Source organism: Sarcophilus harrisii, chromosome 2, assembly GCF_902635505.1.
Source record: "Sarcophilus harrisii chromosome 2, mSarHar1.11, whole genome shotgun sequence".
Taxonomy (NCBI): Eukaryota; Metazoa; Chordata; class Mammalia; order Dasyuromorphia; family Dasyuridae; genus Sarcophilus; species Sarcophilus harrisii.
The window spans coordinates 390,906,119-390,926,414 of record NC_045427.1 but is presented as its reverse complement, the minus strand read 5'-3'; the positions used below and the strand labels follow the sequence as shown (position 1 = coordinate 390,926,414).

Here is a 20,296-nt window from a genome sequence, read left to right as displayed (position 1 = left end):
GTTAACAATTCTCTGTTCCTTTTTCTATACTGTCCTCCCCTTCCCCCACATCTCTTTCCCCAAATTGTGGTGATTAGGTTGTTATCTATCACCTTTGCAATGTTTATTGAATGTTGGGGGAGGGGAGGATATGTAAAACTATACTATACTTTTATCTTGCATTGCAAGTTCTATAACAGCTTTTTTGTAAATTGTGATCCCATGTAATCAAATACAGCAATAGAATTGGCAATGATAGTTAATAGTTTTTACTACTGAACCTGTCTCAGAGGATTTTAATGGGAATGTGCTTTCAAAACTCAGAATGTTTATGAGCTACTCTTATTCTTGGGATTTAAGCTAACAGTTAGGAATATGTATTTATTGCAGATGGGTGAGGGATGTTGGTTGTTCATGATCAATTTCATATTAATAGGTGATATAATTAGTAACTTGTGGGTGGTTCCAATATACTAGAACATATACATCAATTTTAGAAAATACCCAATGAAATTTTCAGCTTGCCAACAGGGAAGACTTTCTTGAAGTATATCACCCTGATAAACTCTAGAAATTGTATGACTCAATATCAGTTTTTTCATTGCATTTTTTTTAAGTCCTTACATTTTGGCTAGAAACAAAAATAGCAATAAATTTTCCCAGCACTCTTAGAAAGTGACTAGTTCCAATAAAAATTTTCTCTTAATTTGTTTGACTTTCATATGTCATTTGCAAATGTTTTATCCAGAACACCTTCCCTTTTTAAAAAAAAAAATCTTTTTCTGCTAACTTCATGTTGACATTTTTTCCAGGTATTCAGGAACCATTCTCAATTAAATTTCTTTAATATTAGGCTAACACTTAAGTGAAAGATACTTTAATAAAAACTGTTTAGATTTTGTGCACATTTAATAATTGGTTACTTATACATTTATATACAAAAGCAATAGAAATAAAGCCAACCAAACCTTTGAATGTATTTTTAAAAAATATGACATTAGTTGCAGTATTCCACACACGGATCTTCATGTCTACAAAGGAGCAGTAAAAATATTCTTCTCATAGTTCCTCTTTGTCACACCTTGTTCACCATTCAGTTTTGAGGTGGTTTTCCCCATTTATATTGTTTTCTGCTTACTTTATATCAGTTCATGTAAATCTTTGTATGCTTCTTTGTATTCATCATTTCTTATATAGCATAATTTCATGACATTCTATGCCACAATTTGGCCATTTCCTAATCAGAAGTGCTTGTATCAATCACTATTTTGGGGGGCACATAGGCCTTTTTTTTTTTTTTTTTTTTTTTTTTTTGGTCAGTAAACTGGTTTCTGCCTAGCAATTGAAACACTGATTCAAAGGTTATAGATATTTTAGTCACTGTTTTCATTGTTGTTTTCATTATTAGTGATTTGGAGCAGGCGTTCATTTGGTTCTTAATAATTTGTGGTTATTCTTTTGAGAACCAACTTTGTTGGTAAGCAGTAATCACTTCTCTGTTGGGGAATATGTATTTCTATTAATCCCATTTAAGAAATTATATAGATATAACCTGACCCTTGTCTCGCCATTCTTGGAAGTAATTCACTCCTTACTTTAAAGTTATCTTGTTGTTGTCATTTAGTGCTATCTTAATTACAGTTAACATTTTTTTGATTCCTGTATTCATTTAAGTCATGTCCAACTCTTGGGGATCCTGTTTTGGGGATTTTCTTGGCAAAGATACTGAAGTAGTTTGCCATTCAATTCTTAAGCTCAATTTACAGATAAGACTGAGGCAGTATAATTTAAGTGACTTGTTCAGGCTCATACAGCTTTTTAAATGTCTGAGGATGGGTTTCAATTCAGTAAGATGTCTTCCAATGTTCCATCCACAGTACCATCTAACTTTTATATTCTCCTTTGTTTAATACTTTAGATGTTTAACTTAAAGGCCATATGTAAGATAATATAGGGTAGAGATTGTAGCTCTTGTATATTGTATAATTGTCCATCTGGATACACAGTTACATCTAGTATATCAATGTACTTAGCTTTGTAGTGTTTAGCTCTTGAATAACTAAAATATTTTTGAGAACTTGATAATTCTTGACTCACAGTTTAAAACTAAAGATAGAGACCATAGAGATTCATTAGACCCAAGTTCTTCATTTTAAAGAAACTGAGGTTTTGATTTTCCCAAAGTTCAAATATTAGTAGTAGATCTAAACTCAGGTCCTTTTATTTAAATAAAATGTTCTTTACACTACTCACTGCCTTAAGTAATTAATAAATTATTTCTTCTAGTTGGAAACTAAAGTGGAGTCATTCAGCAAAAAGTTTAGTGCCTTTAAAAAGAAGAGCAATTTCTTTCTTGCTTGCTTAACTTTTTTTTTTTTCGATACTTCATTAGTTTAGTTTTGCTAGGAAATTATCCCAGAATTGTTCCCATTATAGCTGAGTAATGGGATCTAATCAATACTAATCATAATCTTTGATAAACAATATCTTCTGCATACCTGGTTTTAGACTTAGAATTTTATCATAAATTGTTGCTTTGGATTAAATCTACAAAAGTTTTGTAACTTGTCATATAATTCTAATTGCAACCTACCTAGAATTTGAGAGTATACTGTAGGAAAACTTGACTGCCTTTTTTTTTCTTTTTTCATGTTATTTTCCTGTTATCCATGTTTGTTAGAAATTTGACTATATACTAACAAGAGAAATTCTCTGTATATATGATCTAAATTGTATTGTATTACTATAAATATAAATGTAATATGCATAACTTAAAATTTTTCGTTGATGAGGTATTCTCATAACTTTTTGTTATGTCATAACTGTTTTTGCAAAAATAGCTAGTGAACAATTGCTTAAATTGTGCCAAGTGAAAACTTGTTAAAGAGCTCCCTCTAGTGCCTAAAAGGCTCTTTAAATTATACTTTTTCTTGATCATAGGAAGTCTTAGAAATCAAATTAGTCATTCTCTCCCCCTTTCTCCCTCCCTTCACATCTGGACATAAATTATTATTATTGTCTTTTTTTTTTTTCTTGGTAGGAAAGGTCACAGGAATTATGGGTAAGGCATGAAATGCAAGCCATAGAAAACATGGGAAAGGAAGAATAAAATATTATTTCCACCTTTTTAGAAAAAAGTTATTTTTAAATGACCTGGAAAAAAGCCAAACTATACAACTTTTTTTCCCCCAAGTTTACATTTGTTTCTGAATTAGATGTAGCCTAAAGATATTTTGTTTTAGAATTGTTTATGCCAAGATATCTTTTGGTATTTTTGAGAAAGCCTTTTTCATTTTGCTGAAAACAAAAAGCTTATTTATTGCAGTATTGACTTTAGAAATGAAGCATGGTTTCCTATTCAGTGCTATCTTAATTCCAGTTAACATGTTTGTGATTCCTGTATTCATTCTTGAACATCATTTCACCACTAAAGATTGAATGCTTGCTATTTTTTTTTAATTGTGAATTTGTAAATAAAAATATTTGGTATTGTTTTTCATCTGAAGAAGTATAGGAAACATTCCCCCTCTTCTCCCCCTCCCCCCCTCCCGTCATTCTACATAGATACAGACCTTCAAGAACTTTGTGAGAGGAGGTTATATAAACAGGACCTATTTCATTTGACCCATGGGTCTCTTTGTAGTTTAAACAAGGAAACTAGTGTACTGAAAACTGTAGGGCTCACAAAAGCTCCAATAAAAACATTTCATATACGTGTGTATGTCTACATATACACAGACACGCACGAATTAGCTCTAGTATTTTGTGAAATGAATTAAACTACATAAGCAAATTTCAAATAGATTCTCAATAATGCTTATAAAATGAAATATCATAACCCTAATTACTATTGTCCATGCCCGCAGCTGTGTTTTGACATGCTTTTTGATTTATGGTAAATGATAGACTCATTTTGCTAATTAGCTATGAATGTAGCCAACTTAAGCTTATGTTCTTCATTTATTGAGATACATAAGTATTTTCAAATCATTACAAGGATATATTTCAATGAAAATTTGACAGTGGTTTCACTGGTTTTATTTTGCCTTGTTATATCTGATAATTCGCAAATATTGCCCTTTCTCCATTAAAAGTCACTTATTTAAGGTTTTACCTGCCCTTTTTAGTCATAGGGAAAGTAATTTGCATCACTTAAAGTAGTTGTATTTTATGTGGTAACTTTTCCTAAAGATCTTAAAAAGAAAACCAAACAAACCTAGATTAGCAGTTGTCTTTGGGAAGAAAAGGTTAATTAAAAAAAAATAAATGTTTGACTTTGCATTTTAATTTTTTGTTTCACTGTCTATTTTAATTTAATCAAAAAAATTTTTTTCTGGCCTTCATTTTATGAAGATGACAGAACTGAAGCATTGAAATGAATTTTTGGTGTCTGTTCATTTGTAGCAGAATTTATGAGTCCAAAAAAACTTTAGGTGATTTCCAAAAATTTCAACAAGAATAAAGCCAAGTATAGATAGGGAGGAGGAAGAGGCAGTATAACTATATAATCAGTAAATAAACTATATTTATTAAAGACTTTTTTATAAGACTACTTAGTGATTTTAGCTGCCCTCATTAATATGCTAAAGTATTACTCCTTAATGATAAGTGCTTTAAATGTTTATACTATTATAACACTTAATATTGTCACCTTATTCATTACTTTCCCAAAAGGGTCTTTAAGCTCTTAAATTAATTATTTAAAAAAAAAGAATTATTGAGTTTTATCAGTGCTATCTTCCCATCTCATTTTTCAATTTGATCTTCTTGCTTAAAATGCTTTTTTCATTACTTGTTTTAAAACATATTCAAGCTTTTCAAATTTCTCACATTAAGAAAATCCTTTGCAGTCCTTTTTCAAAAAATGAAACCATGGCATTCATCATCAGATCCTGTCTAATTTTGCTGATTGAGTTATGGAATTTCTCGTAAATGTACAACATGTAAGTCTGCATACAAACCAGATTTGATCAGGAAACTGACAACTTCGTCTTATAATAGACTCTATTGGTTCAATTTCAATTTTAATTTGACCAAAAGCCATTTTTTTATTGGATTTATGCCAACTCTAATGTAATCCCTAGCCTCTCATCTGTAGTCTTGGAAGGCTAATGGAATAGTAAAACCTTCTTAAAGATAACTTAAATGCATAGTATAGTGTCCTCAGGGTAGCTTGTGCACTAAAGATGTTTTCTTTCCCACCCTGTAGAGGTATCTCATTAGGATACCCGGTAGTGTCATTATTAAGTTTTCATGTGTTTCTCAGTTTTGATGCTAATCTTCGTGTGTATGTGTGTGCAATTTTTTTCCTTTGTAGCACCAATGTGGTTATGAATTATTCAGAGATTGAGTCTAAGGTTCGAGAGGCAACCAACGATGATCCTTGGGGACCTTCTGGGCAGCTCATGGGAGAGATTGCCAGGTAAGTGATAATTTGACTCAGCAGTGCAGAAAGAAGTAGTTCCTCTTTACACAGAAATGTAAACCTTGCTTTCAAACTCCGGCTTTATTCTCCATCAGTTATAGTTTAATTTTGTAATATCTGAACAAATAGTAATGCAGAAAATTAAAAGCAAAGTGTATCTTCTTAAGGGTAATACAGGTTGTACTTATAAATTGCTTGTCCTATGTTTCTAGTATTCTAACAAGACACAAAGAATTGTATGTTTAATGAAGATTATTGATAGTAGTACAGATAAAAGAAACTGAGATTAAAGCTTAAAATTTTCCATAGTCAGGATAAAGATTGATGTAGCAAATAAAAATGTAGATAATCTAAAAGTTAATGATAGTAGAGCCTTGCAGTGAACTGGGTATTGCCTATGTGCACATTATGTATTTCTTTGTCTTTCTGTCTATATATCCCTGTTTGTTTATTTTTTAACTGTTACAAAGAAGTTAGTCCCCATTAAGTTACAGGGGTCATATTTGAAAAATACTTAGGCTTTATTTATTTATTTATTTATTTATTTATTGCTTATGGGAAAATACTATGTAGGTTAGAACAAGTCTGCCATCTACTGTTGAAATTAATATATTGTAAATCCTTCAAGAAAATCAAGCTACACTCCCCCTGTTGTTTTTTTAAGGGCCACATTTATGTATGAACAGTTTTCTGAACTTATGAACATGCTTTGGACACGAATGTTGAAAGACAACAAAAAGAACTGGAGAAGAGTCTATAAGGTTGGATTTGAGAAATTTTATAAAGTTTTATTAATTTAATGATACATTATATATGTTTCAGACTCAAGTGGACTAATAAATGTTTTAAAAACACGTTTATATGCTACAGTGTATTTATTAGAATGCTTAGAGGCAGCCTTGCTGTTTGTGTATTCTACTCTTTTTAAAACATTATTTACTCATGTAAAAATGTTTTAAGTTGTATTATAATACTTTTAAATGTGTATTGTATGTTTATTGTCCTAAGTAATATTTCACTTATTTAGATTTCTATAAAGAATAAAGTTTTTGTATAAGGATCTCATTTCATTGTATTCTTTTCCAAAATGTATATTTTAGTGTATGAAATTAACACAGAACCCTGATTCCCATTTGATTTTATCTTTAAAGAAAATTTTCTTTAAAAAAAAATATATTGTCATAGTATGGTATTCTGTCATGAAAAAAAACTATACAGCTAATAAAATTAGTTCTGATATAGTGTTAAGCACTTTGTAGACTTCAAAATCCTATTATAATTGGATTATGTATACACAAAGCAAGAATGTATGTTGTGTGTGTGTGTGTGTGTGTGTGATCTTTTTAGTGTGTATCAAGATCACAGAGGATGGTAAAGTATGGAAGGGTGATCATATGTATTGATTGAAGTAGAATTCCAATGAAATGGTCACAGATTTTGGGGGAAGAGGGGAAGAGTTATAAAAATAATTAACAAGATTTTATCTCAAAATGATACTTTGTTCCTACCTTGTGCAGTTATAATACAGAATTCTAAAACTATATACTTAAGTATAGGATTATTTTTCTTTTCAGGAGTGTTCCAAGTGACTTTTTTTGGGGGGGGGGGTATATTACTGTAGTCTCTAATTTGATACTATTACTGTTGGCATAGTTTAATCTTTAAACCTATTTTGACTAGCTGTACTTGAATAAAAACTTTCTTGTTGACATCTGCTGTCTTTTCTTGATAGATATATATAAATATTATGAACAAACCTTACTTTAAAAACTTCAAGCTGAAAATAGGATGTGGTTGAAATTACCATCTATACCCTATTTTAACATGAAAATCTTCTGGCAAATCATAAAGTAAATTATACTCTGGTAAAAAAAATTATATACATATTATACTCTTTTCTCCATATCAGATAAAGCTTTTGGAAGTTACAAGAAGTTCATGTTTTTTTTTTGTTTTTTTTTTTTTAATTCCAACAGAGCTTTTTTTCAAGTTTTAGGGAATTTTTATCTCTTATAAATCAAAATAGTTTCAATAGGACCTATAAAGGCATTACTCTTAAAATTTTAAATACCAAAAAAGGAAATCCACATATACTTTTTTAAAATATAATTTTCTGTTTATCTTAAAGGACTCACTTGGTTTATTTAAATTGACTTGGTTACTATAATCCACAGTGTAGAAACGTGGTTCCATAATGGTGTTAGGTCACTTGGATAAAAAATGAAAAATTCAGCTTACTATAAATTTTTTGTTTACCTGACACCAAATATTTGGGAGTATCTTGAGTGAGTAAAATTTTTACTTTTCAACTAGACATAGACTTCCTTCAAAAAAGTTAAAATTGATTGATTTATACTTAATATAAGAATTTTATTTATTATGTTTTTATATGTCTGTACAACTAAGTTATAGTTTAAGGTAAGAATCTTTGTAGCCTGATATGAGACTATATTTTTAATTAATTTGGTAATCTAGTTGGTTTTTAAAGAAAAACACTTTTAAAATGCTGATGGAGCTTTTGTTCATGCTATCATAAGGTGCTTTGTATTTTTATAGTCGTTGCTGCTCCTAGCTTACCTCATAAGGAACGGATCAGAGCGTGTTGTTACAAGTGCCAGAGAACACATTTATGATTTGCGATCCCTGGAAAATTACCACTTTGTAGGTGAGCAATAGAAAAATCTTATAAGCAAATTAAAACAGTAGTTGGAGTTGTCAGTCACCTGAACCAGCTTAGAAGCTTCTCCGCTCTAATTAGAATGTGACTGTTGCTGGTTGTGTGAAGAGTGCAGAATCCAAGACGTGGTACCCTAGAGTATTAATTAGTGAAGACAAGAACTTGCAGAAAAGACTGGCTAATAACAACAGAACCAACACAACATGAGTGTTCGGGTTTATATTAAAATATGCACTAGAGACTGGTCCCCTGTGGTGTCCATAAAGGAATAGCTTTAATCATATGGGAAGAAAAGGTTAGAGCTCCAAAACACACACATCTGTTTGAAGCTGGGGGTTTTTCCTCCCACCAAATAATATTTACTGTGCAAAGGCAGCAAGGCCAGTGTGTGTGTTTTGAATGTGAAAGAGGCTAGAGAGTGAAGCAAATATCAGTTTGTAGTGTACCCCAGTTGAAAGTACTTAAAAAAATTTCAGTATAAGATCTTTAGTAATTAATATATTCCAGAACTACTAATGAAACCAAAGAATAGAATACTTTTTTGTTTTTTAAGTGCTTAAACTAAAAGCATATTTTAAAAAATATAAGGGAAAAGCAAACTGGCATTTGGTTATAAGCTATTTCATAGTATTACTACACTTTAATTATTTTTAGCAAATCAGATACTCCTTATAAAGATATTTTAAAACTGTCTTAGAATTTGCAGTAGAAGGGACCGAGTTAAAAATGAAATGTTGCTGTTAACCTTTTATTATTTTTAAAAGATATTTAGTAGACCTTAGTGTTTAGAAGGATTTTGGTTCATGGTTGGGTTTTTTTTTTTTTTTTTTTTTTTTTTTTGTGATTTGCTTTTTGTTGATTACATTCTTCTTTCATACATACAGATGAAAATGGCAAGGACCAAGGTATAAACATACGCCAAAAGGTAAAAGAAATGGTAGAATTTGCCCAGGATGATGATAGACTTCGAGAAGAGAGAAAGAAGGCAAAGAAGAACAAAGACAAATATGTTGGGGTTTCTTCAGACAGTGTTGGAGGGTTCAGATATGGTGAGTAGTGGGCAAAGAGCATTCAGAAATGTTTAGTTGACCCATGGGACATTTTGCAAATCCAATGAAGTACTTAAGACTAGAGCCCAATTATTTAGGATTCTATAGAATATTACACTTTGAAATGTGTGAATGGCTTTTTTAATATCTAGCTGATGAATCCTTGGAATCTTCCAATATGCTACCTAGGATTTAAAATATAAAGTTGCAGATTTAGCCATCAACTAAATGTATATTCTATAGCATCATTAGGAAATGTGCTTGCAAAAACAAAAGAATCTCTATTAGTTTATATCTGCGTTCTAAAGCTTAACTCTGAAACAAACAACAACAATTTGGGGGGGGGGGGGGCAAAAAAGCCTAATGTATTAACTGTGGTTTTTGTTGAAAATTTTTGCATTGTTAGAGAGGCTGTATGTCTCAATTCTTAAAACTACTTCTGACCAAGAAAAGGTGACTGATTAATTTAAGAGTCATCTTCTTTTTAATCTAGCTTAATAAATAGTCTTTTCCTTAAGCAGAACAAAGCTATTTCCTCCCACATGCAGCGAAATAACAGAATTCAGATCCTGAATAGTCATTGGGTATATGGTTGTATACTATTTGACTATACCTGCCTAAACATGGTTTCATGTTTACATAAATTAGAATGATTTTAGTCGAGTTGTTCACTTTTGTTTTGCTTTGCTACTCCTTCTTAACAAGATAGACCATAATCTGTGGTCTACCTTATGCTTGTAAAAAATGTAAAATTAGCTCTCCTTTTAAGTACGTTTCTTTTAGTTTATACTATGCTGTGGGCTTTAGTTATCCTCCGAACTTGGGAAGCATACACATACACACACACTTTCATATTCATACTCAACACAAGTTTGGATTTATTGGTGTTTGGAAAACACAGAAGTGTAACATTTACATATGAAAGCATGAAGAATTTTTAATTTCTTATATTCCATCCTCACAGAGAAAAGAAAAAGAGTTGAATGTAGATAATCCTAAAATCCAGGAAACTTCTACAGTCAGAAAAATTTTGTGTTAACAGAAAAGCAATTGTTGAACAGTTCTAATTACTTTACTCAAAATTAAAGAACATTATCAGAAATCTCAGCAAGACAGCTGTGTACTTTATTTTTAGAGGACCAGTTTTAGAAGACTTAATTATTTTTAAAAAAAATTTAAATCATTTTTTAAAATCTACACATACTTCTATGTTGGTATAATTAAATATGGTATTCTGTAATGATAGAAAACTAAAGATCATAGGATTTAGAGCTTTGAAATACCATTGAAATGTGTTGAAACATATAAAATCTGTCATAATGAGCTACTTTCTTCTATTGCAGTAATTCAGTGTAGTTGGAGACTAATTATTTCTATTATGTGTTTGTGTTTTTAAGTTTTTTTTAAATTGTTATTTGTGTAGCCTATACACTTGTTTCTTCCAAGAGTTCCTTTTTCTGTGAGATGTTATGTTAAATTTCCATTTAGTGATAAATTAGTTGAACTGAGTAATAAAATTTTGAATAATGACATTGTACATCATTTATATAATCATCTTTTTTAGTTATAATTCTTGTTTTTTATTCAAAATCTTATCTCAGTTTTGCCTGTGATTGTACTTCATCATTGGGAAACATTCCTGGTACTGAAGAGATAAACCTATCCAAGTTCAGTTTTGTCTGGATGGCATGGATATAGTTACTTCTTTTAAGTTAGAGTATTTCTAGGCTTAAAAAAAAGTTCTTTTAATCTTTAGATATTGTTGTAAATGCAGCACTTTTTATTTTCAAAGACTGTTGGGCAATATTTAAATAATATTGGTCTGCTCCAGAAGTGCTTAATACCCTGTTTATATTCTTAAGAGACTGAGAAATTATAATTGAAAGGAGTCTGTTATAATTAATGCTAGCTTATTTCAGAGTTCATTATTTTTAGATAGTAAATCATTCCCTTTTATTACTGCTTTCCTTAGTCCACTTAAGAGAATCCCTCACCTCCTTACGCTCCTCCTCCCCCCAAGTCAAATTTCACTTCTTGCCTAAGTTTATTTTAGACATGTATTCAACTCACTGAATGAGATCTCACTTAATACGATTTTCTCTCATTTCTCTTTGAGGCCACCAGATGAACTGCACTAAAAGTGAAGCTCTTGAAATTATGGTCTCAGACTTGTTCACTAGCTGCTCCCTACAGTTCAAGCAGATGGTCTTTAAGTAGTGCAAGTCCAAGTGTATGTTTAGACTATGTATAGTTGATCAAATGATGTACTGTTTTTAATTGTTTAGTTTACTTTCACACCAAGGTCTTTTTTGTTGTCATCTTGTTTCTGCTCTTGTGTAACTGGGAGTGGAAAGAATTTGTTTTGATTTGCTACTACTGATCCCAACTACACAGCAGATCCCTCTGATGATGTTGCCATTTAAAATAAAGAACTCAAAATTTCTTTGACATATTAGAAAATCTATAACTTTGATAATAATAGTTGGTTTTATTTCATTTAAATCTTCAAAATTGCTATCAGGTTTTTTTTTTAAGTGTTGAAAACATACAGTAATGTTGGAAAATAATATTTTTGTGTCATTTCAGTATTTATCTAAATGTTGTGCTCATTTTCTTTCCATTCTTCTCTGAAATTTGATTTTTGCTTAATGATGTTAGAGGTTTTATTATGATGTAGTCTAATATATTATAAGATTTTGTTAATAAGGCAAAGTTACTTTTGGACTATGGTAGTTTTCAAATATTCATAGCATTAAAATATTTAAAAAATATTTTTCTTTAAGTGACCATGAATTGTTTTGTTTTATTTTTCTATCTCTGATCTGCTTATTATCATTATATTTGATTTTTTTTCTATCTTGAGGTGATCCTTTCAGCAGCATTTAAGAACTTCCTGATGTGTTGGTCTGGGCATTCAGACTGTGGAAGTTTTCATAAACAAAAGCTTTTGAATCTGCATTCCTGCCACTTAATGACTGGCATTACATGCTGTGCCTTGCTGTAATTGTGTTGATTCAGCACGGTGGGAGCTTTCAGTTTTGCTTTGAAAACTGTTTTGTAGGAGGAAAAGCTTCAGAAATTAGAACTGCAGGCATTTTTTTGAATTTAATGTCCTTAGCTTTACTTGTGTTTTTAATGCACCATATAGGTGAAAGGTACGATCCTGAGCCAAAGTCAAAATGGGACGAGGAATGGGATAAAAACAAGAGTGCTTTTCCATTCAGTGATAAATTAGGTGAACTGAGTGATAAAATTGGAAGCACAATTGATGACACCATCAGCAAGTTCCGCAGGAAAGATAGAGAAGACTCCCCAGAAAGATGCAGGTATTAACACTTTGTCTCCTAGGTCTCTTGAAAAGGATTGTAGCTTTTTTTTTTCTTTCTGTCAGATATGTTTTGCCAACAGTATTAATTCATTTCCTTATCAGTTACTCTCATTAATTCCTAAAGTTGAAAAAGTTTTTTCTATGCATTTACTCAATATCACTTAATCTCTTTTGTGGTGAATATTTCTTTTAGAATAAGAACAGCTGGTATTTATTCTGATTCTGCAGCAGAATGTGGGTTGCCTTAAGGTGTCAGGTGAAACACAGAAGGAAAAAGATTTTGCTTCTCAGATAGGGATGGGTACTACAAGTTTATTGAAATTATTCTCCTGAATATAAGGAAGCTCTAGGATTTGAAATGTCATCTTTTTTTTTTTTTGCTTTCTGACACTTCATTGTGTGTTCATATCAAGATCATTCCTGAAAATATGGCCTTTGGCATTCTTGTATTAAAGTGCTTTATTTAGAAGATAAATAAGGTGATAGGATAGACAGCCCATTTACTAGGAATCTGACTTTCTGATTCTTAATATTCTGTTCTGTGTTCTGATCTTCCTTTTTCCTTTTTATCCCCCCCTTTACTCTGTTTTTTCACATCTTCCCCTCCTCCCTTCCTTAACTTTTTCTATTCAGTCCTGAAATGTAAAATAAAACCTCTGTACACATGTCTAAGAACTCAGTGTTTTCATTTCTTTGATTTGGAGTAATTAGATTGTAGTAGAGGGAAAAATATGAAAGAATATAGAGAGGCAAAATTGGAAAGGGAATATGACCTACCAGATTAAGTTTTAATAATTGACATGACAGAGGCTTTACTCTTTAGAGCACACAGAAGCTTTCTGGTCATATCTATTATCTTCTTATTTGGGAAATGAGGTATGAAGATTTTTACAGGGCTAGACCCTTCTTAGCATCAGGCCAAAATAAATAGTCATGTGGGTAAGAGAATCTAATGAGTCTGATCTTTTAATTGTGCTTCATAGAACTTGAACTTCGAAGCTCATTACTTTATTATTGGTATCTTGGGCTTAAAAGTCACAAGCTACAAAGTTAGTCTGCTCCTAAAATGTGTGGAGTGTAAAAAATAAAATTTCTATTAGTATAACTAGCATGATCCATAATAATTCTTCACTTCAATGATTGTTGTGATTGTAAGTAGAAAAGGACCATTGAACACTTTTCACAATTATGGCTTTAAAACCATGTAGCTTAAAAAAATGTTAACCTCTTTATCTTTGTGGAAAGCTAGTCTTCCTTATCTTAGATTTTCAGAATTCCAAAATAATTCATGTTTAAGTGGAAAATTGCTTTTAAGCTTGAATTTAGCCTGAATTAGAGCATTTCAATAGTTATTTTTATAGTGAGAAATTTTTTCTACACTATGTTAAATAGTATCTCTAAATTAAACTGCCTACTGTAAGATTACATAAAATTGGACATGTGGCATATTCTTCTTTTCTCTCAAATCCCTAAAGTGTTTGAGTTTTGACATCTAAAGGACTATTTTCTTTTATACTGTTAAAAACAAACTTTTGCTTTAGACTTTACATGAAGATAATTATTCTAAATATTTCAATAAATTTAAGCTTTCCATGTAGAATAAAATACAGCATATTTGTTAATTAAATAAATTCTGAGCTTTTTTCCTCCAGTTATGTAGAAATCAGCTTAATTATCCATTGAAATAGGGGATAATTGTAGTGTTTGAAAAGTTTGCTCAGGTGAATTAGTAATGATATAGTAATATGTAGTAGAAGAAACAAACAGGAAGTTATTTTGCAAGCATCTTAACAAGAAAATGGATGCCAAATCTGGGTGTTTACACTGTTGAAATCTGAAAATAAGTCAAGTTGATCCTCTTAGGTTGTTTTTTAATCTCAGATTAAATATGCTTTAGAAAGTTATATAATATATCAGAAAAGTGTAAATAAGTTAATTACTCAAAGCCTCAGTCATTTTCCTTATTGTGATAACATTGAAAAAAGTGTTACTTGTCAGTTGTTTTCAGTTATTTTAAAGTTTTTATATTCTTCCACAGTAAATGGACTTCATAAGAGTTATTTGCAAAATATATTGCTGTTCCTTTCCCGAAAATATTTATTCAGATAGCTTTCTCATGATCCCAGCCAGTTAATGAAGTATGGGATTTAGATGTTACTGTAAATCATATTCCTAAATACATATCACTAAGGATAACTATTTCAGGATAGTATCACTTACTATTTTACTTGTTTGTTTGTTTGTTTGCTTTTACCTGAGGCAATTGGGGTTAAATGACTTGCCCAGGTCACACAGCTAGGACCTGTTAAATGTCTGAGGTCAGATTTGAACTCGGGTCCTCCTGAATTCAAGGCTAGTGCTCTATCCACTGCGTCAACTAGTTGCCCTCTATTTTGCTTGATTTTTATAAATATCTTTTAGTGACAGTGATGAAGAAAAGAAAGCAAGAAGAGGTAAATCTCCCAAAAGTGAATTCAAAGATGAAGAGGAAACTGTGACTACGAAACATATTCATATTACACAGGCCACAGAAACAACTACCACTAGACACAAACGCACAGCAAATCCTTCCAAAACTATTGATCTTGGAGCAGCAGCACATTATACGGGGGATAAAGGGAGTCCAGATCAAAATGCTACAACTCATACACCTCAGTCTTCAATAAAGGTAGGAATATCCTTAAATTCTCTTCAGCATGGACACAGTAATCTATTGTGGGTAACCATGTTAATTAAGGATTCTCTGGTAAATGTGTTTATGAGAGGAAAGCTCTTTGGGCAGAGAATATGTTCAATTAGTAACTCCTGAATACAAATTCTGAATGCAAAACTTCATTTTATGTAGAGGAAACAGAATGTCATTTATGGGTTTCTTTCTTTGAGCTATCTCTGGCTTCGGGCAATAACTAACATCAGTATTGGAGCCATAAAAGGATTTTGGACTGTAGAGAGTCCATTATTGAAAATTTTAGAAAAGAAAAGAAATAAAGTATATAGGGATAATATTTAACAAACACTTGAAAAGAGGTGGGGGGAGAGGAGGGACTGAGTGTTTGCCAATTTGCCAGTCAGCTTTTAAGAGTATCAAATAACTCCAAATTGTTCATCAATCATTTTAGAAATAAATCCAACACAGAGTTAATATAGATACCTGCCTTTTTGAATAAATTCTCATGTGTGATGTTTATACTTTCTCAGTGTTTTATTTTCTTAAAGTTCTTGTTCCAACTCTATCTTCCGTCATTTGCTGACTTAAAAATTGAAAAAAAAAATCTTATGAGTTTGCTATATCTCTTGCCCAGATATAACCAACATGACATAGGGTTTGATTATGAATTCTATAGAAAACTTAAGCAATATATCTTCCATGTTGATCTATAATTCTGCCTAATCTTGGTTGGGAGAAATCATCTTCAAACCTATTGCTGGGAGATGTGACATGTCACCAGATACTTTAAGACTTCAACTCCAGAATTCAGTCTAGTTAGGGAGACAGTGTAGACATGCACGAGACTAGGAAGAAGAATCATAAGAAATATATCTCTAAAGTATTAGATTGTGTGGTCTTGACTAAAGGTATCAAGTGGCCCACCCACTACATTCAAGTATGACTCAAACCAGATTCAAATGTAATTCAGAAGTATTTCACAAAATAAATAAAAATATGACATAGGTATGGTTAATATGTGGTTTTCTAAGTCAGTATGGGGCTCAGAAGAATCTTTATGTATAGTTTAGTGAACTCTATTTTTATTTGAGTTTGATACCACTGGTCTAGATTAAACATTAGCTCAGAGAAAAGAAAATGATGGACATTCACTGTCCATCAGTTGGCCCTATCTTTCCCAACCAGACCTGCCCAACTGGCTTCATGTGCATTTGTGTGGAGTCCTCTTCATCTCTTCTTTACCAGTCCAATTCTTTAAAGTCCCACTTTCTTTGTGGAGATCAACTGTAGTCTAGTTAACTTTCTCTTCTCCAAAATCTAGAGCACTTACACACATGCTATTATTTATCTTAAACTATACTCTAATTTTCATAAGTACATCTTATTCCTTCCAACTTGACTTTATTCTGAGCTGATTTAGAATAATGATCATGTGGTCTTCATGATATTTGTCATAATCCCTACAGTTTTGAGCAGACTGTAGCCTCTTAATAAAATGTTTATATGGTAGACTTATCAGTGTTTGCATAAGTATTTTTTTTTTTTTAACTAGAAATATAATTTAATGTTTGGAAGCTTATTCTGAGGAACCAGATCCTAACTAGTACAGATTGGTACCTGCTGTATAAGAGCAAGTTTCAGAATGGCCTTTTCAGCAGTTGAAGTTAGTCTTTTTAAGAATAAGACTTTCCTTATTTAAAATAAATATTTAGACACTTTGTTAGAAGTAGAGGTGGATAAATTGCAAAATGTAAAACTTAATAATTGTCCAGCTGGCCAGAGTTTGTGTCCATTTAACTTTTTTCAATTACTTAAGTTTTATTCATTTGAAGAATTGTGGTCCAAAAAAATTTAACAAATTAATTTTATACATTGTTTCCTTTTAGACTTCAGTGCCTAGCAGCAAATCATCTGGTGACCTTGTTGATCTACTATTTGATGGTACCAGCCAACCAACAGGTAAGCTTCATGTTTACTGTTTTTCCCTCACTAAAAAAATTTTCAAAGAACCTCTTTGACTCCAGTTTAAAAAAAAAAAAAAAAACACCAACTTTTATTACATCCCTTTTAAACAACTAGAAAGAAAGTTGTAAAATAGTATTTTTGAAAAGGTTATGGTACAATATATAATAGAAAGAGCATTAAATTAGGGATAAGAAGGACCTGTCTTGTTCCTGCCTCCACTTTTTCCTGTGCTTTATGTCAAGCCACTTAAGTTTTCCAAATTTGTTTCTTCCATTCCATTAAAAATGAAGGGATTGAACTATATGCTCTCAGTCAATTTTTGTAAAACATATATTTCATGATCCTGCAAAAATAAAGGTGTAAAAGACAACACAGTACTTAGACGCAGAGGAACTGCAGAGGGAACTTTAAATAATGTGTGATGTAATGTATATGTGAAAAAGAGAGACTACTAATTTCAACTTCTGCCATGATATTGACTATTTCATTAGATGTAATAAGGTAATGGAAAGATAAAGAAATCTGATGAACTCCTTATTGATTATATCTCTCAGTTCTTCTAATACATATAATCTCTGCCACTTAGTTGGCATAGAGCATATGATATATGACATAGACAAATCTATGAACCTAAAGATAGATTACCCTTCTAAATTATAGTCCTGTCATATTTTCTCAGTCTTTGATTTTCATCTATGTCTTTTAATACATCCCTGTATAGTATCTATGAAATGGAATGAAATGGAAGTATTTGTCTGGGTCTTTGAATATTGTCCATCTGTTAATCCTTTGTGACTAGCCCTTTTTTCTGGTCACATATGTCTTTGATAAATCTTTTATGCTATTGTAATCATTATTTTGGAATATTAGCATGCTATAGCCTACCTTCATACACCCTTTTCCTCTCCAAGTGAATTTCCATTTCTCTTTGGGTCTCCTGCATTTTGATTGTGATTATTCAATGAGCTTGGCATTCTGTGATTTTATAGCCGCACTGATTGTTATTACAAAGATGTGATTTTGGCAAAGAATTGGAAAATGAGTAGATGACCATCAGTTGGGGAATGACTGAATAAGTTATGGTACATGAAAGTAATGTAATATTACTGTTTTATAAAAAATGATAAATAAGCTGATTTTTAAAAGATCTGGAAAGATTTACACAAACTGATGCTGAGCATGTAGAATCAGGAATACATTGTACACAGTAACAGCAAGATTGTGCAGTGATCAAGTATGAAAGACATGGTGGTTCTCAGCAGTTCAATGCCAAGGCAATTCCAATAAACTTTGGAAAGAAAATGTCATCTGCATCCAGAGAGAGAACTATGAAGACTGAATGCAAAACAACACTTTTTTTCTTTTTCTTCTGTTTTTTCTCTCTCGTGGTTTTTCTCTTTGTTCTGATTTTTCTCTCCCAATATGACTCATAAAGAAATGTGTAAAAAAAAATTAATGTGCATGTACAAAAAAAGGAAAACAAACAAAAAAAAAGTTTGCATGTAGGGAGATAAAAGTAAGTGATTTCATGGCAAGGAAACTTTGAAAATTCTGTACGTTTTCCAAATGCAGTCCAGTCCACTTTACTTTATCATAGACCTAAGCTGTTCATTGTCCATCTTTAATACCTGTCCAAGATAACAATAACATATGCAATATGCACTCATTAAATGTGATAATCTCCTTTATGTGCTTTTTTATTTTCTTTTTTGTTGCATGGATTATTAGGCCAGTCTCTTTGAATGGGTAGAATGTCATTGAGAAACCTTGTAGAGAACTAACTCCACAGCTTGATGTGTCTACAAAAAGGAATTTTCTAAAAATTTTACTGTTCGTGTAGACCACATTTTTTATTTTAACTTTGAATAGGACAGTCCCTAAATGACAATGACAAACATTTGGTGTCTCCCCATTTTATGCTTTACTTAATATTAATTATCAAAGGGCTGTTGAATAGTTATCTTTGTAATCAGAGCTATCTAGGAATGTTGATCTCCATATGAATAGAGATATCTTATTGGAGGAAAATCTTCCATCTTGCTTTGCTCTGTGTAGTCAAATGCTTACTTGCTATAATCTTCTATGGATATTTCCTGTTCATGACAAGATCAAAATTCTTTAAAAGTAGGAGCTATAACTTGACTTTGAAATCATCTTTTTCGCGTATATTCGGCTTATAGGTGTTTAGTGGAATTGTCACTGAAACCACGTGTCACTTTCTAGTTTTTCTGAATTAATTGGAAAGAAATGGATAATAATTTTTTTTTTATTTTATAAAGCTACCTAACCATTGAACCTCCTGCTTTAGGGGATAAGGCACTAAGTTCTGCTTGTTTTTTTAGTCCTCTATTGAACATAATTTCTTTTGATTTTCTTAAATATATGACATGTCTAGAAGCAAGTTTTTGTTCATTTTGGAGGCAAGAAGAAGAAATCCTAGGGTACAATTTATTCATTCTGCTTAGGATTTTTTAAAAAACAAGACAAAATCTTAACTTCCATTTTAAATCTCTGCCATATTTAAATGTTCTTTATGTATTCTCTAAACCTTGAAAAATTGATTTCAGGAAAAATGTTCTTTTTAAAGATTGTACGTATGTAGCATAATAAATTATTTTGGTGAAAGACAGGTTAACAAGTGAAAATATATTTTACTAAGTCAACTTTAGATACATGTTAAGTGAAATCATATCATCAAGAAAAGTGACAGGGTAAGGAAAGAGATATGAATAATCTGCCAGAGTAGATTGAATGTTACTCTTTGAAGGTAGTTAATGTTTAAAACACATTTGAACTAAACAATTTGATTTCAGGATAAGTACTTGGAAGACAACTTGAAGGTGTTTTCATTCATAAACCTGTCCTGTTTGCATTAGAAAATGTAGATTTCCCTTTGTCCCCCTTTGTACTTATCATAGCTTTTTCCCTATTGTTTCTTCATGTTCATATGATAGATCTAAAATCATCAAGCATTATTGATTTGAAATCTTAAAGTAATAAATATTTTAGCAATTTAAATTTCTTTCCTTTTTTTTTTTTTTTTTGATGTACTTTTAAGTTTTGAGTTTTTTCCCTCTGTAGATACATAAAATGGTTAAATTGAAATTTATCTTTAATATAGAAGTGATGTCACAAAGCATCAATTATTTTGGACGTCCTAGCTTGAAATATTAAATATCTCCTTTCACATATCTATGATATGTTT

The 20,296-nt window shown here is 31.3% G+C and overlaps 1 protein-coding gene across 3 annotated transcripts in view; it reads left to right on the top strand.

The window, feature by feature from the left end:
• The window catches only part of CLINT1 (clathrin interactor 1), a 62,874-nt gene that overhangs the window by 31,174 nt on the left and 11,404 nt on the right, over positions 1 to 20,296 (top strand). For all 3 annotated transcript variants that reach the window (XM_003756766.4, XM_012552127.3, XM_031953602.1), the window contains exons 2-8: positions 5,297 to 5,401; positions 6,069 to 6,165; positions 7,961 to 8,069; positions 8,966 to 9,130; positions 12,279 to 12,456; positions 14,880 to 15,126; positions 17,013 to 17,085. In XM_003756766.4, the coding sequence (XP_003756814.1) occupies positions 5,297 to 5,401; positions 6,069 to 6,165; positions 7,961 to 8,069; positions 8,966 to 9,130; positions 12,279 to 12,456; positions 14,880 to 15,126; positions 17,013 to 17,085 (974 nt within the window). The remainder of the gene's footprint in view (positions 1 to 5,296; positions 5,402 to 6,068; positions 6,166 to 7,960; positions 8,070 to 8,965; positions 9,131 to 12,278; positions 12,457 to 14,879; positions 15,127 to 17,012; positions 17,086 to 20,296) is intronic.